Source organism: Calliopsis andreniformis, chromosome 5 (assembly GCF_051401765.1).
Source record: "Calliopsis andreniformis isolate RMS-2024a chromosome 5, iyCalAndr_principal, whole genome shotgun sequence".
Taxonomy (NCBI): domain Eukaryota; kingdom Metazoa; phylum Arthropoda; class Insecta; order Hymenoptera; family Andrenidae; genus Calliopsis; species Calliopsis andreniformis.
In genome coordinates, this window is record NC_135066.1 from 5,319,488 (window position 1) to 5,337,864 (window position 18,377).

The 18,377-nt window shown below is 47.1% G+C and overlaps 1 protein-coding gene across 3 annotated transcripts in view; it reads right to left on the bottom strand.

Annotated features, from left to right (window-relative positions):
- Hth (Meis homeobox homothorax) overlaps positions 1 to 18,377 on the bottom strand; it is a 392,475-nt gene that overhangs the window by 357,041 nt on the left and 17,057 nt on the right. For all 3 annotated transcript variants that reach the window (XM_076379358.1, XM_076379359.1, XM_076379357.1), the window contains exon 4: positions 8,675 to 8,725. In XM_076379358.1, the coding sequence (XP_076235473.1) occupies positions 8,675 to 8,725 (51 nt within the window). The remainder of the gene's footprint in view (positions 1 to 8,674; positions 8,726 to 18,377) is intronic.

Here is an 18,377-nt window from a genome sequence, read left to right on the forward strand (position 1 = left end):
CTTTTTTGAAAAGCAGACAAAGGTGGCTATCTTAGGAAACGATCCGATTATTTTGAGCCTCCTGCAGATCTTCTAAAAAAAACTTCCTTTTCTTCTAAGAATGAAGAAATAATCCCTCGAAGATTTCACACAAGGTCTAGTCCAATAAAAGTAGTTGCTTGCATCTTACGAATCCAATCAACTGCAAAAGAGCAGTCAATATGCACCAACTTAAGTTAGTTGTGTGATTCTGCTTCATACAAAATACATTGCAAAGTTTTGTAAGCAAAGGTATTATTTGCTTATCTAAATCCTCTCCGATACTCTTAACTTGCCATTGGAGGCGCAGGACAGACCCGCACAAGAGTGTCATCTGCATCCATGCGCGATCCAAAACTTCAGCACAGGGACAAAACACATTCGTTCCATGGACGGTGATTTTTTCGTCGATTCGGCAAATTTTCAATTTCCCATTCGTACAGATTAGAGTACAGAGATACGGTGGTCCGGGCGTTCGCCCATCCAAGCCGGCAATTACGTTAATCGGCGCTTGATTTACGATAACTGAGCGAGAGTACGTGTGTAACCAGCACAAGCGCCTGTTCGTCCACCCGTGCGTCGAGCACCTGCGTTTTTCGAAATATTTTTGGCCGATTCGGCCAGCCTAACGAGGGTTCAGCGACAAGCCTAAAAGGACGAGGCACGAGACTCGTTCTTTCTGATCGCCAGAAAACGCCTCGCGACGCTCTTCCAAGCTTCTAAAAGTAGCTGATTCTCGCTCGCGGACTTATTGCGTCGAACTTTTTCTGGAACGAGCCGCATTTGCAGAAAAACGTCATCGGCGCGAGAGCATTTGCATGCGTCTAAGGCCGAGTGAGCCGGCGTGCGCATTTTTCACGGCACAACAGGCTCTACAGCAGACCGCGAATCCATTTTTCAACGTCACCAGCGCGAAGGTAAACAACGCCTGGGAAAAATGTTGGTGACGGACGAATCGGTCCCGCAACCGCTTATCTGTCGTTATCAAGTACCTGCGACGCTCCCGCACGATCGACTGGAATTTAATAATGGACCTCGATGCGCGCAAACACTGAAAAACTGTGCCCTGGCTTCACTAAAAAAAAGCGTATGTCGTAGGGACTTAGAATTTCGGGGAGGTATTATGTAAAATTTATTTTTGAAATACTATTGTATTTGCTGTGTGAATCGATAAGAGAAAGAGAAGATGAAATAGCACTCCATCTATTTTTACACGAGTCGCCTCAAGAAATATATGGAGGTCTCAAGTTCCTCAAGAAACAATGTTACCCACAGTCAACGCCAATTGATTCATTTAGGTACTCGAATTTATCGAATAAAGTTCGCCAAGATTTCGATCATTTTTAGTTCGTAAAATGAATTCGAGGGGAACGAAGAATCTAAGGATCAGCGGCGAAATATTTTGGCAATTCGGACGAAAGCGTCTTGCGTCACAAAGTGGCGAGAAACCCCGGGTCCTCGTCGCCAAGAAGACCGGTATAATGGACCACCAGCGTGGCAGCGTTCGCCAGTCTCTCTGTTACGTTATACTTTACACATGCTTCTCCCTCTTCTACAGCCTCCGAGACGCTTCTTTTTCCTCTCGACTTGTCGAAGAGTCGCCGCGGTGCTCGCCTCCTACGAGCTCGCGAACGGCTTTTTATTTCTAACCCGCGATCCCGTCCAAAAGAAACCGGCCGCTCGAGTAGAATATCCCCAGAAAAGCGACAACGTGTGGGTGTGAAGATATTCCGACTGAGACAGCTATTGGAGAAGTTTTGAGAGATACTTCTAGGAACGCCACAATTTATTTTTACTCGCGATACGTCTTTGCGACTTTGTCACGTTCAACGTTTAGTAGATATTGGATTTATGTAGACACTAAACTCTTTTAGGGTGCTATATATTTTCCATTGAACTAGGTAGCTTAAAATAGTAGGTACTTATTTTGTAAAGTCATTCTTACTTTCATGTGGCTTTCCGTACCTTGTTCCGTTAGAGATTGAAAATTTTAATGAATCCATCAGCATAGATAATTTAGATTTTGTTTTATTTAGCGAAATCGAGGATCTGAACGAAGACAAAATCGACGTGTGAAGAAAGGGAACGTATAATGGCGCGGAAATGAAGCTGAGGCAATGTTCGATCGCGACATGTTAAATATAACCAGGAATTATTCCGCGACTGGTTGAACGAGAACCGATGATTTCCGGCGTGAATCTTTTATTCATACACCAGGTAACTGGCACACGGTTTATCAATTAGTTACACGCTGTTGCGATTGAATATTTATTAATTGAGTTTTCATTTAGAAGACCGATCAAAATTGTACACGAAACTTCCATCGTTCGGTTGAATAACGCTATCTACAGGTCGATAACATCGAAATTTCAGATTTCGCTGTTTCTCTAAGAAAGACAATAAAATGTTCAATAACAGTTTTTAGGAGATATAAATAGAAACTTCAACAAAAGAAAGACTAAAAATAAAGGATAGCCTTGAAAAAGAAACCTCTTTTTATCATAAAATTTTCTTCTTCGAACACAAGCGCTTCCATTTCCGGAACGTATTTTCTTATCGCTAAAAAATGACGCAGACCCTTCAAGCTGCAAAGTGGCTTAAGTATAGAAAGTAGTCTACGACAGAATCCTAGAATATGATGCAGATAAACCACAGATAACTAGCAACCTATATCTGAAAACTCCTCCAAAAAATTCTTCGATCCTTTTCTATTATACTACGATGAATAAAAATCCTTGAAGCAGCCCCAAAACGCAGCAAGATCAGCTAAGAATGCAATTGATTCGTCGTCAATGCTCAGGCAATGTGGCGCGTAAAAAGGAGAAAAAGGACAGGTAGAGAAAGGTCAGGCAGGTCAGGAAACACTAGAAGCCTCTTTTTCACCGACGAGTAAAGCTATACCTTCTCGTTTTGTTTCGTATCTGCTCCATTTCCATGAATAAACCCCGGGTCCGTGCGTCACAGCCTTGCGCCGAAGCGAGCCCCAATAAGAGCCACAAAACGTATCCTGCTCTTTGGGCCGGTGTACAAGAAGAGCTGTAACGGTACCCTGGAAGCCAAGGATACCCGAAGCTGTGCCACAAGGATCACCAGGAACGAAACCTTTTCGTCTCCTTTTCCCTCGCGTGCACCGTGCACGCGCATCGTCTCGTGTATTCGACACACGATTAGCCCGATCGCCCATCTCTCATGTAGATTCCCCCGTCCTCGTCGATTATTGCAATTTTGTTGCAATTTTGTTGCAATTCTGTAGCAATTTTATACTGGCATCGTCTTCGTTGAAACTCGAACCGGAGTCATTACTACATCAACGTCCCCGCGGCTTTCGTGACACACGTTTGCAATTTATGTTTCTGTGCTACCGAAGTCGATGACTTTTCGAGCTGCTACCGGGAGTTCGACGAGCGGAGAACGGTTTCTGACGAGGGTCGTGACGGGGTTGAAGTGTCTGTTACTTTGATTGGGGACACGCATGCTCCGAGAGTAATCGTTTGGAGAGTGGAATTTCTGCAGCTGAACAATGTACTATTGTAGGGAGATTATGGAGTAGTATTTTAGAAAGATAGTCATCGGTATTTTGTAGCTATTAAGTAAGAGTGGCTATGAAAGTGTAATGAAGGATCTGTGAGCGGTGCTGGATGCCACGAAATGAGCAGTGAGTGGAAATAATAGTAGGGGTTTGAGGAACGCGTGTACTCGTGCAACGCTATAATTGGGAAACCTGAGTACCTGAAAGCTCTATTATGGTTTCATAGAATGTCTGAATTCTTCCTAGGTACTGGTAACAAATATCAACGAAATTCCAATTTGCAGCTACTCATTTTTCTTCCGAGAAATTTTTTTTTTTTTTTTTTTTATCGAAGCAATATGCGAACCTCTGTTACGTGAAATAATGAGCGTTCCATGGTGACCCTGACAGCAGCGTGTCACGGGAACCGTTTTTGCGCAGCGTGAGTGCACGTCGTCGAGCCTGTAGCCTGCGTCCAGACAGCAAAGTGCCCTCTCGCGGTAATAATTATCCTCGTAACGCAAGGGCGGCAATTAGCATCTCATTGGCTCATTTCTCGCTTATGCTAATGGGAGGGAATATTATTAAAGCGCGTGTGCGAGGGGCTGATCTTCGTTCGGAAGTGCTCGGACCATACGGCCCCCGTAAACCCTCGCGTGCTTGCTTTGCTTTCTTCCGCGGCTACGCCAATTGCAGGCCCATCTTTTCTTCCCTCGTTTCGTTTACGACGTCCTGGAAGAACCGAGGACACCGTTTTGTCCGCCCACGAGGTGCCACCGTAACACTGCTTCTTTTTACTACCTTCGTGCCTCTCAAACTGTCGCACAGTGGAAGCATGGCTTTCAGAAACGAGCATGGCTTCTAACAGAAGCTTTAATAAGATAGTTATGAGACATGTTCAGATCGAAAACAGAAGTCAGTAATTAAAGAATTAATATAGTGCTCCGCAGAATTTCAGATGAAGTCGCAGGTTAAGGAATATTGAAATATGTGAATATTTGCGACTTTGAATATCTGAAAGTTTAAAAATGTGAATATTTGAAAATTCGAAAAGTTGAAAATTTGAAAATTTGAAAATTCGAAAATTTAAAAATTCGAAAATTTGAATATTTAAATATTTGAAAACTTTAATATTTGAATATTGCCTTCTCCCGAAATTGCACGAAAGATATTTCTACAATGTAACTGATAAAATAACGATCAATGTACCAGGGCCATAGACGGTTCCTCTTAAAGAGTTTTCGAGGACAGAGGACACTCGTTCCATTGAAGCGTTTCAGATAAGATCCGCATACCAGCAGGAAAACACGGATTCCAGGGAAGAATAGAGACAGGGCTTTCTCTAACACGAAAAGATTCGCCGAGGGCGAACGAGGATTCTCGCTTTTAACCTCTATGAAACCCTTGACCTTCGGTGAATTGAGAGAAGGAGAGCTGGCTACACGTTCTACCTCATCCGCCATTGTACGTGCCTCTTCCGGCGTGGAACAGCTCCAACCCCGTTCCGCGCGTTGTAACCGAAGGTTAAAGGTACTGGCAGAAGACTGCTCGACACATTTATGTATAATGCGACCATTACTTATCCCGTCGGACGCGTTATGAGCGCGTGTTCCAAGAAGGAACGGATAACGACCCTTCAACGGCGATGAATCGATCCGAAATCGCTACAGAATCGCCAGGAATTCCTTCCCGACACCATTGCTTCCCCATTGACTAACCTGATTGCTCAAATCAACCGACTCGACTCGAAAACCCTCAAAAATGCATCGGGGTCCCCTTCGAAACGAAGAAAGTTCCCTCCCCTGCACTTTTCCCGCCCTTTTCAGGAAACCGCAGCTGCCTTCATATTTCCTCGCGCCTGGAGCTCTTTCAAGCCTGCTCAACCGAGCCTAGCATCGACGCCTTCTAACCAGGAAAACATTACGTCATGTAGAAACCATTCCAGAAGGCTACACAGAGCTCGGCGCCCTGGCAACCTCGACTTTTCCATTTCGCGAAATTATTGGCAAAAAGTCTCGGCGGATCGGTCGGAGCGAAATATCTCGCTGCGAGATAGAAACGCGCGAGAAGAAAGGCCGATGGCGATGGGGGAGAAAAAAGGGCCTCGAGGAAAGGGGGAAGAATACGGGGGACGAGGGGGATGCGAGGAGGGAGCAAAAACCGCGGACGCGTTACGTGCCTGTTCTTTACGATAGAAGCTCATTGCTCGTAGATTGCGATTTGCCACGGACGTAATGAAGCCACGCCAGCTTCTGGCGGCGAGCGATGCCGCGATTGCGATTTTCGATCCCCCGGCGGAGAGAAGCATTCTGCTTGCCCTCCCCCTTCCCCAGGCCACTGGCTTTCTTCGCTCGGGTTCGTAAAATTTCTAGCGGATTCGACTCGCGAGTTTTTGCCCAACCCTCGCCAGGAACATGCGTTCTCGAAGAAATTATTAGGGCGGCGAAGACGCTGTCGATGCCGAGGAAAAGCAGAATTGAGAAATATTATTACTGCAGCCTTCGTGAGATTCTTTCGGAGAGGTAATCTTTGGTTCATAATCGCTCCGTGCTTGCGTGGAGCTATGCCAGTGGTTCAGACGCAAGAGTTGCGTTTCTTGCAAGGGTACGTTTTGAATTATCGCGTTCGCAGCAACAGGTGCGATAATAGTGACCGTAACTGGATCAATGACTGCCGACCGTAATAACTCATTTGCAACCTAATCGTTTTATTTTAGACCAGCACCGGAGGAACCTTTAATAACAGTAGATTTATGCTCGCGATAGGTCTCAGATGGTAACGAATTTTGCGAAAAGCAGCCATTTGTTTTCATCCGTTAATAACTGAAAAACTTTCGTTCGCAATTTCATTTTGCAGGCCCTGGCTTCAGAGGAAACCTATGGGTAAAAGTTAGTTTGTTAATTATCGTGATTTAGTGACCTTCTAGAAAAAAAGTGACTTTTCTGCATCGACTGGAAGAGTCGAATCTTCGGTGTTGCATCGAATCTCAGAAAATTCTAGAAAATGGTAGCTTTACGTGCATAATATCACGCTTCTGTGGAACCCAGGAGAGCCACGTCCTCTTTACATTCAGAAAAACAACGCCTCTGTCGAATTTCAGTGCCTACATTTATTTAATGTCGTGGATGCATAATTCGTGCTCGGCTGTCGACTGCCGATAACTCGACGCGTTTCTGGGACACGTTGCATGTAATCACGTAATATTCCTGTCGCGTTTTCGGCATCACTTTTCCACTGTTTTTCATGCACATAGGTACCTGCGCGTATTTTTTTTATTTTCACCCGTCACATTTTTGTCCCTCGCTTCAGCGGATCGAGACAAACCGACAGTTGTGACAACAGCGGCGCGAGATGCGAAACCGTTGGTACACCTTGCGTGGACGTTTGCGCGCTAGCGGACCGATGCCGTCATGACAGCTCAGATAACGGGAGTGACGTTTTGAAAAATTGAGAGCAACGATGCGAGCAACGCCAACGAAATGCATCCCCGTCGTCCGTTTTCCTTCTCTCTTCGCGCGCCACCCGCCCCCGTCTGCTGCACGCCCGCGTACAACACCGAAACTGTACACCGGTTCACCATTAACACGCGCGATATAGCCAATTTTGAATTACGACCGAATATTCGCCGAAACGCGGAACATCTCGACCAGGTCGACGGGAAGGTCTGGGATGAAACATTGTGTAATTCGTTTTCTGAGTTTTTTGGCAGGAGCGGTGAAATGTGTTTGAAATATTTGCTCTATGGAAAGACGTATTTATAGGAAAGTTGAGTTCTTCGGTCAGTCAAGTATAACGAAAAACAAAAAATTAAATAGGTACGTATAGCTAAATACTGAAAAAACAATTGGAATCGTTTAGAGGGTGTAATTACACCTCCGAGACTAAAGAAAAAAAAGAAGCACAATGTGAAGAAATAATTATAAGAGCATCCACCGAAGTAATCCTTTATCGTCCATTACCAGACACTTCAAAGGCCCTCGTACGATATACAAATGCACAGTATTTTCTTCTAATTGTACCGAGCAATCTAGATAGCGAACGGTGAATAAGCAAGGAGCCAACGGGTGAAGGTACACATACAGCAAGGACAGAGGTCCCAAGAAGAAATCCATAATGGCAGGTCGACATTGAGCCGCCCCAAGCACATCGGTGGCCCGCACATCCTCTTGGCCGAGAGAAATACACCCAAGTTATTTAAAAAGCCCACTATATCTGTTATCTCGATCGGAGAGCGCAGAGAGTCGTTTGAAATATTTCTTCCTCCGGTGTTTCGAAGGTCTGCCATTCGAATGGCTGCCGACCTGCGGCGAGGAAACAAAGGCGTGGAACAACAAGACCCAACTGTTTCTTTCTTCTAATTACGAGCGTTAGAATAGCTGAAAGATTTACTGGATCAAATGAAAATCGGAGCAGTAGCGAAACGAATTTTTTAATTAGTAGCCTTTCTGAGAGGTACGATACACATATTTGTATAGATACTTTAGATTGAAGAGGTTAACCACCTAGGTAAATCTAGGTTCACCTGTTCAATATAGAATACTCTAAGCTTCTCGAAAATTAGGAAATATATATCTACTAAATAATAGGTAATTTTCTCTCTAAACCTCGAAAGATGATAATCATCTCAACTCGACCCAAAAGCAACTTTCAATTCTATCTGTCAAAGCATATAAACTTCTTACTTTCTAGGATACAAAAGTAAGAATCTATAGGTATCTTAGTTTTCCAGCTGTAAAACCTGCTGAACGAACAAGCAGACTCATCGCAAAGAAGTGACTCGGGTCGATCGAACATCTCCAAAAGGAAACGCGTCCGCGTGTTCAAGGAAGCATCAACGCCTCGTCCGGTTAGATTTTCCACGGGGCGCGTCCTGGCTTCCCGTAATTTCCACCGACAATTAAACGCTTCCCGTCCCGGCGCCGAGTCGACCAGGCAACTTTTCCATCGTCATCCTTCAAAACGAACACGCCGGGTGGCCAGCGCGCGTTCGAACGTATCCTGGCGCGATCGTCAGATAAAATTGAACGATTACACGCAAGCGGGGCGAGCGTCGTTATACCTAGGCGGAGGATCTCCTTGAAAGGCGGGACGGGAGAGGGTGCGGACGGTTTTACGTCGCGACGACAGCGCAAATAAGGAAATACTCACCAGCGAGTCCACCTCCGGATCCGCGATGTAGTAGGGTTTCTCTTGTCTGATCTGTAACACACGAGCGCACAGGTAAGAGCTTTGATAATTAGACTCGGTGGTAATTGCGGTATTAAAACTATAGGGGACGATCGTATCTCGAGCGGCCGCATACGCACAGAACGAACCATATTCCTCTGTCTCCCTCGCGCTTCCACTCGTTCGGCTCTGCCGCTCTCTTTATCGCTTTGTCTCTTTCACCTTTTCGCCCTTCCCTCTCCTCGCCCTCCGGCTGCCTCCGGCTGCCCACGGCTCGTCGTTCCAGCCGGTCTTTCTCTGAGCGATTTCCTTCGCGTGCTTCCTCTTAATTGGACCCCCACCGTTCAATTCGTACGTACAGAAAACGGAAACGCGTCGGTGAACGCGATGGAATTCTCTGGACGAGCACCGAGCCAACGAGGAAGACGAGAGGAACGGACGAATCGGGGGATTTCTTAGCCATTTCCATGGCGCCGCTAAGCGCCGATCAGAATGGAAACGAAACGCGTCTGGGAGAGAGACTGGTTGTCGCTCGCTCTCTTAATTGGACGATGAGACTTCTTGCTGACGAGGACGCGCGGCCAAAAGGGCGGGAGAAAAAACGAGACGAACGACAAATCTCGATGCGACCGTGATGCGACCGTGATGCTGGTTAATCCCGTGGAATTCAACAGAGGGTGATGATTATGCTACCGCGACACCGAATCGCGTCGATCTGATTAGGGAACTGCTCCTCTTCGCGACGACGAGTCGTTAACATTCTTGCGAGATCCAACTGCGTTCTCATCACTGACCCTGATTGTTTTCGTGCTTTCAGGGTTTCGGGGGGAAATTTATTATATTTTTCTCGAGATCTTCGAGTTTATAGAAGCTGAGTAGGTTTAACCTGAGTATGGAACAAATGGAATCCTTCTCCATTTTGTTGTAGTATATGGTGTTTCTCTATAACAAGCAGTTATCTTTTTTGGGGGGCTGGTGATGGGTACTTTGATCCATAAAATCAGATGAAAACTCCTCTGCTTCTGAATTCTGAATTGATCTATTTGATTGGTAGAATGAAGTCAACCTCTCGCATATATATAGAACATAATACATTACTTAACTCCCTTAATTTCAAAATTAAATTATATCCTTAATTTTGTATACTTAATAGGTAGGAAAAACATCCATAAGCGGCTTAATGGGATTAGTAAATTGGAAAATTGTGAACTTCCTGTACTCATGGAACGGCAATGACCCTATCAGCCTCACGACCACATTATAATATTAAAACAATCTTCAACCCCTCCCACGGCACGTTTCGACCCCACCCAAACCCCAACCTCCTGACAAACACCGCCCTCAGGTGTCAACATACCCCCTCCCCGGTACAATCACCAAGAGACCCACCGAAAAGACCGAGTCAGAAGACAAAAATCGAATCAGGATCGGCAGAAGAAAAGAGGTTACCCTCTCGGCTGTATGAAACAGAGCCGAGAATTCTGAGAACCGGGACCTTACGTATTCATGAGCCTGAATTCTGAATGGGAGTTCCTCTCGCATCGGAGTGTATAGGTAATGAAGGCGTCTCATACGGTGAACAAAAATACTGTCAACTCTTCGCAGGGGGGAGCTAGTTCTTGCAGGGTGTCCTGTCACCGTGCTTTTTCGATGATCCCAGAGCGACCTAGCTGCCGCGCAGGTAGCCACGCCGATTACAAATTGTAAACAGCCCCTGTGTCTCCCTTTGCCCCCTCGAACCCGCATCTTTCGTTTCCCTCACGCGATTTCTATTACTATTAGCGGCAATTTCGACGTCTTTACTCTGACGAAAGGGGTTAAGCCATAGTAGCGTCGAGGTTACCAGGGGGACCATAATTTTTCTTGCCAGGCCAGCGCGTGCCCAGGTGAAAGTGTCTTCCCTCTACCGAAGCCAGCTTAAACGGCGTATCATTTCGATTAGAGGAGCGACAGAACGAAGGCGCAGGCCGAGTGACAGCTAATCGAGGCTATACATATGTATAAAGCAATACGAGAGCGCTATTAATCCGTCGCTGCTCAACGCCGTTAAATATTCGAGATCGTCTGTATTTATCGCGCGTCCCGCGGCGTGAATGAACCCGAAAATACGCGCTTGTGCGAGAAGATGCTGGACTTTCTTCCGCGACCGAATTCCAATCGTTCCGAGCACCGATTTGGAGATATAAACGAGCCCTGTGTAATATTTAAAGTCCGTGGAAGAGGAGGCGAACTCGGAGAAAAATAAATATCCAATAGACGAGCCGCCTCGAGTTTCCGCGGAGGAGCCGTGTAACCAACTCGTGGGATAAAAATATTGTGCGATAATATTTAGAGAATAGCCGGCGTTCTGGGCACGCGCGTCTGCTCAGGACCAACGCTTAGCACCGACGACGCCCTGGCGTCGAGCTCTTCGTGTGTGCGACGATCCTGCCGAGAGATATACTCGCAAAGCAGCTGGCCTCCGCCTGCTGTTTCTTCAGCCCTCGTCTCTGGCCTGAAGCCTCTATCCTTCGATCCGCTGCCACGAGCGTCGTCGAGGAATTATATAATTTTTTGAGACGCTAGAGAGCGGAGAGACGTTAACATAAACTGCTCGTCGCGGTTAAGAGCGCCTGGGTCGTTGGACGAGGAGCGAACGATTGTCTCCGACGCAGTAAAACGAATTGCATCCCGCGTAAACTTTACGGCACCTCCGCTTGAAAGCCCTGAATCGTCCCGTGGAATGGTCCTTTCCTCGTGGAGGCCTCGAGAAAGCACGTGGACGCAGTAAAACAATATACCAGAGCTTGTCGAACAACCAGCGAGTACCTTTGGGACAAGGGTGTATTCATTGCTTCTGAGGGATACGAGTTTCCGCGTCTTGACTTTCTCCGGGGACCTTGACTTCAGGAGGATCCTAATTGGTGAACTGACCAAACCTTGAGGCTGTAAACCTTGAGGGAAGGTGTCACGGCTAGCTGAAGAACGCGCGAAAATCGCAGGAGTTGGAGTTAATCCGACGAGCACGATTGCGAGGGTTGTAAAGGGAAATCTTGTTTATGGTGGACTGTAGAGGGCAATTTAATTACGGTGATGGGAAGCGGAAGACTGCATTTGCAATGATGGCCTGGACTGAGGAAGAGGCGTAGCTTAATGACGAGACTGCTTTATACTAATCTTGATATCGCCTACAGAATCGTTAAGATACTCTGATACGGACCTGAGGTATTTCCTTCGCTTGCAATTTAATACAATTCGATGCTAATTCGATTTGTAGATATATAAATGACAGGCATGTTTGTATATCTCGAATTACATAAAAATCTACTACCTATTTAACTTTTGAAGAAGTGCCTATCATTGTGCATGTAAGACTCGTAATCAACAGCTACTCATTAGAATTATTTTCTGATAATTACTGTACAGTGATAATATAGATATACTGATTTAATTTTATATACTTGTATGCAATTCGAGGTGTAATTATCAGACCTGTAGAACTTTCCTTCATTACTTAGGGAAGTACATTCAACCCCCTCTAATATCTTCAACTGATGTTATATATTACTCTTAACTCGAATTCATAAAAGTCCTCACCTATTCACCACATTCATCAACCTATCTATCCATTTATCTATTGCCTCCGAACCACCAAATCCTTAAACTCTGCTCATCCTCTAACAAACCCCATAATAGTCCCAGCATGCCAGAGCCCCAACTCCATCTGTAACGACAGAAGCGCGTGCCGACACGAAGAGATAACGAATAAACGATGGCCCGATTAGAACAGTGAGAAGGGCCGCCAGGTGAAGAACAGAGAGGCGCGCAAACAAAGCGCAGAAACCGTTCGAGGCTGAGCAGGTCAGCGAACAGACAATTCGTCGACGACAACAGAAGGAACAACGCCGCGAAACCGGTCCAACGGTCTCTGTAGCGCGCCACGGGATAAACTCGGGTCGAGCTGGCCATCAGCTTCCTCGCGCGAGTTTCGTTTCGTTAATTAGCTCCGAATCGAGCCGATGCGCCGTTCGTCGAGCACCGATAGACCCGTATCGCGACCTGGATCGCTCAACCTGCCGCTGCGCGAAGGAATCCTGCGCACGTAATCGCTTTTAATTGCGCCGATTCGTAGACGACCAATAAAACGGCCACTAAACCGCGGGTCGATTCAACGTTTCCCGCATCGACGAGACTCGGTGACAGGGAACGCTCGCGAGGAAAATTGGTAGCGACATAGATAAGTGGTCGACAAAAGAGAAACGTCGCAGCGTCGTTATCGCGATTATGATAATCCGGCTTTGGGCGTGTTTACACTGTCCCTCGAGCCGAGGGAGGAGGGAAGAAGGCAGCTCGGCGTTATCGGGACACGAATCGTTAAAAAATCGTTCGCGTAAACAGTCTTCCCATCGCCTGCATATCTTCTTTCAACGAGTTTTTTACGATCCCCCGAGCGATGATTGCAGCGACGCGAGCCGCCTGCACGCGTTTCTCCCCCCGGGCACAAAAAAGCGAACGCGAGAATTCATAGGCAACGGTGTCCGCACCTCCGAGGTGGAAAAGCAGGTAGCGTGCGCGGGGACGAGCTCGTCTCGCATTAGTCAGGCTGTCAGTGCGGGGGCCAACGTTTTACAAGGGTTTAATGCCCCCGGAGGTGCATTCTAATTGCGTCAATAAATCCCAACGGGTCCTTGCCCGCCGATGTCCCGCTCGTCTCCTTTCATAGCCTTCTTCACGAGCCTGACACCGCGCAGATCCGTCGCCACTGACATCGGGAGGGCCATCACGCCCACGTGGGTACAGTTTTGGCAGCCTCGACCTACGCTCTCTTCGCTCGGACCCTCGGCCGTTTCTGGTGACACGATTACTGGAAGGCTTACGTCAGCGTGAGCGACTTACGCTCCTTCGCTGGACTCGGATCGAGGATCAGCTCTTTATGGTTCGCGGGAGATTTTTGGTAGACTTGAATATTATCGCCACTTGATGTAAGTAGTGTTAGAATTATAACAGCCTAGAAACCCTACACATACCTAGTAATCAACCCTTTATACGAATTTAACTTGAGATTAAGAGTCTAGCTTGAAATTGACGAAAATCTACCGCAGTTAAATTGTGAGACGTCCTCGGGAGCGCATTAGTGGCAATACTTTTCAAAAGACAAGAATATGAATTTCTATCCATTACTGATACTTCACCCTATCTTAACCTTCACACTGGGAGTACAGCTCATCATCCAAAGTGATAAAAATTTCGTCAAGCGGGTCCCCGCAAAGTGGCCCTCGCCGATGCTCCTTTGGACGGCTCGAGCGATTAATTTGGACGCAGCGAAGCGCAACGTGGCGCGCCGGGACGCCAGGACGAGAGCGAAATTTTCGCAGCGGAGCGCCGGGGCGCACGAAAACTGGGACGGTCGGATCCATCTGGTAAAAAAGGGGCACAACAATGCGCGCGTAACGCGGCGCAGCGGGACGCTGGTCCGCGTTGCTGCGTCGCAGGCAGAGCCCCGAAGAGCCGAAAGAGCCGACGGTCCCGAGGCGAGCGGGCAAAAAGGGAGCGGGAGAGCGGGAGAGCGGGAGAGCGGGCTCGGTCTCGCGTGTGGAATGCATCGAGGCCCCATAGGGCACACGATGCGTGGACCGCACGGGATAATGCCGGGGCCCCATTGAATAGATCAATTTACAATGGCAGAAAATGAGCAGCGCTCCACCGGCTCCTCGAGCCACCCCTTCTGCCCTCTCCCGCCCCTCGGAGCATCGCGCGGCAGCTCGATCGCCACGGTTCGCCGCTTCTCACGACTCGACGGTGGTCGTGCCGCGACTGAGACTGCGCATGCGCCGCCTCGATGCGAGTTGCCATCGCGCATGCCCCGCTCCTGCCGCGCACGCAACGCTAAAATGAAATGCGGAGTATAATCCGTACGCGCGCGCGGCCCTTTTGTCGCGCACGGCCCTAAGTTCGTGGCTCGACGGGGTGCGCAGGGTAAAAGGGCTCGGAACAGCGACAGACACGCCTCGATACCACCGCAAGAGGATTGTCACCTGCTTATCTTTTCACGTGTAACCGTTTCGCGGTACGCGCATAGTGGGTACACTCGGCTTAGCCCCGGCTGATTGCATGTACAGGGAGCTTCAAAATGGGTGGTCGAGATTGGGTCTGTCCTTTACAGGGCAGTAGATATGAAGAATTTGAAAGGCATGTGGGTCCAATTGGTCCTAGTCTCTTCTCTTGTATGAAGAACTACACAAATAAAGCTATACAGAGTCAGTGAAGTATCTCTCTTAACCCTAATCTGTTCCGCTGAATTTCTCATTTATATACTATGCGTGATTTTTTTTCGTTTCATCACAATGCATCTAGAATGACCTACATCATTTACAGTAATTTTGTGTTGGTCAGATCAATCTAAGTCTATTCGTGGAACTTCTTCAATAACATCTTTATTCGAACCTTTTGAAGTACCCTGTAGAACAGGCTCCTTAGACCATCGAGTCGACAGATCGATGGGAAATAAAGGACGAGTGGGCGAGGCGGCGCGGATTCGCGCTGATAATCGGCCGTGTAATCTGTGCCTTTCTGGCCGCGACGACAGCCATAGAGCCACGTACATCGCAAGCAATCGTCGTTCGAACCTTTTTCCTAGACGACTCAATGACACTCCCCGATGGAAAACACTTTCCCGCGATGGTCCTCGAATCTAAACTAGAGGCTGTCTTTCTCGGAGTATCGCTGGCAATTCTCTAGTTCCTTGGTCGTTCTGTTACTTATCCGCGGCATGTCGACATTATGCACGCGCGCGAGTGAGAGAGGGAGAAAGAGACAGCTTCCCGAACGCGTACTCACGGAGAGTCCGTTAGAATTGCGAAATTGACATGACATTTGCATCTTAATAAGGCGCATAGGATTACGAGAGGTACGAGGCTCGAAGAAGCAAAAAGTACCATATACCCGGCGGTTCTATGCAGCGTTTCTATGAGCGTGTATTGCCGCGTAACAGCAACCCGGTAAATTGCGCTGCCTTTTGCTCCAACTTTTTCCTCGTTTCCACGTCGATCCAACGTTCAAGCCGTCACTCGTAGGCCACCCGTCTCATTCACCTTATCGACCAAGCGAAATAATTCCTGACGAACCGTTTGGAACACGATGACGCGTCATTTTTCCCTAGGAGTATCCTCCTCGAGATCGACTCGAGGTCACGAGTCCTCAGGAACGCAACGAGGAAGTCGACCGTGTGTGCTCAACATTGAACGTGTCCCGCTAATTCAGAGATTACGCGCCGACCCCCGGAGCGGATAAACAAATTGTCGAGGGGGGACGACCGTTTACCCCTGCGTTCCCCTCTCGACGCAGATAATGAATTTTGATATCGAGTCACGGGCGTTCGGAGATTCCCTGCGGTTATCTTTTCATTCACTTTTTCTTTTTTAGTTAGTTCGTGATCGGGATTAGTAGTGTCAGCGATATTTGCGTGTTTGACTTACTCTTTTTGTATTATCAAAGATTTGAATATACCTAACAATATCTAGAATTTGTATTCTTCATTCAATCTATTTTACTTTCTTTATTCTTGTAATTAAATGATAAATCTGCTTTTCTGCCTGATTAAAGATTTGAATTTCAATTCATGCTTCCCTTTTTTCCTTTCTATAGACTTGGTGCTGAAATTTTTCACGTTTCATTCTATCTTGTATTTTTCAACAAGTCCAGCTTGTTCCCTCTCACTCTGATCAAAGGCCATTTACTTCGAAATTACCAGAAATATCTTTCGCATCGATCGAGATCGACATCGCCCTCCAAACGTCTGCTACGCGTCTCAGCACGTCAAATCTTTTTCGGGTATCAACCTGACGCAGAGTCGCATTAAGACCCGGGACTAAGTACTCGACGCACCTTATCCCACCTCGCGTTTCGAGGCTTAACTCTTATCGTTATCTTGCAATAGCGTTGCCCGAGCCAGTTGCTACTGTGTTACCGACGCTCCTATATTTAGATATTACAGATTCGTAACTAGATTCTCCCGGCAAGAGAGTGGCTCGCGTGAAATAAAAAGGAAGCACGAAATCGCATTACTAATACATGGAATTGCTTAAACAATTAGTACACGGTCGAAGTTGGAAGATACTTGAGCGAAGGCAGAAGTGCTATTTTATGCAAAGATAACAGCGTGGCTATCTAACTCTACGATACACATATACACCGATATCCCCTCAATCTAAATGTGCTGCATTCATTAGCATCGACTAGCCGACATTTTTATGGTACGTTCTGTCGACTCGACTTAAGCTTTGTTTCTAAGGACAAAAACTCTAAACCATTTGTGCTTCTTGAGATCTTTTGAAACAGTATTCTCCATATAATCAACTAAAAAAGTATACTACTGTACTGCCACAGAGGACTACTTGTTTATTGTCTACCTATATTTTCGAACCAATGGTATACCAGGCGTAGAAATTTGAAAATAAACAAGGCCTGAACATCCAGCTACTCTTCAGAACCGAGATCTTTCCCATCGGTCCGAAAATCGAAAGTTCGAAAGACAAATCGATCAGCTTCCAGGAAGGTACACCGAAACGACCACCGACGTCTACCTGAACGTGCTCTCGAAGCGATCCACCACGGTGCCCGGGGACCGTAGACGGCGTGTGTTTTTAAAAGGCCCGAAATCGTTTCGCGGCACACGGCCGCGTATATGGGTTCTCCGATTACCTACGCGTGTCCTTGGGAGGACTCGCCTCAGGTGAGTTACCGTAGTGAGAAGTGAAAGAGGAAAAAGAGAAACGGGGCGCGGCAAGAGGGGGAGTGGAGAAGAAAGAGGACCGCCGCGAGAACAACGCGAGCAAGAGGTCTTCTTCCGGCTCGTTGGTCGTGTCTGTACAGCAACACGGGCCCAAACGATCGCTCCACGATCGCTCCACGATCGCCTCGTCATCGGCGTTCCTGGTGGAAGTCCCACGAGAGTCGTCCATTCGGACCCCGAGCGCGTCGCGTCCACGAATCCGTCCCAACGAGGGAGAGAGGCAGAAACACGAACGTGACTCATTTGAGGACTGCTCGAAATCACACCGGGCCCCCGGGACCCTTCCTACATTCCCTCACGAAACGGCTGCGCGACAACGCATCAACTGGAATTAGGGAAACCGCGGAATTCTTTTCTGACCCGTTACCTGTTCTCTTTTTGTCTCTCTAGGAAAGGTAATGAGATTCCCCTGGTTCTCGGAGGCAGCCGTCGCGACCCTGATACCGTATAATCTTCTGACTTTTTTCAACAGGTTGAAACGTCCTATAGATTCCTCTGAACCACCGCCGGTTTTTGTCAGATTTGTTTTCGATTGATAGCTGAGAATGCGACGAGTCACTCAGTGATACGTGAAACGACTACTGGACGATTCTTACTGGATTGCAAAAGTGAATTTCAAAATACCTCGGCAACTTTCTAACACCAGGCTCCAACACAGGTCTACTTAAAGCGAACTGTTGCCAGTGAGATATGACGTTTGGAGAGAACATTTAGAGAGGGTACTTTGACTTCATTCTACCAATCGAGAGTCAGCGCTGGAACTATCGAAACTACTTTCATATACACTCAAGTCACTACGCACAATTCCTTATACTCATCTTAATGTCTCTAGTTGCACTAAAGTGAGAAATATTAAAAGTATGAACTTGGAACCCGAATAAAGTTTTCAAGCTATATGAAAAATTCCCTACTCTG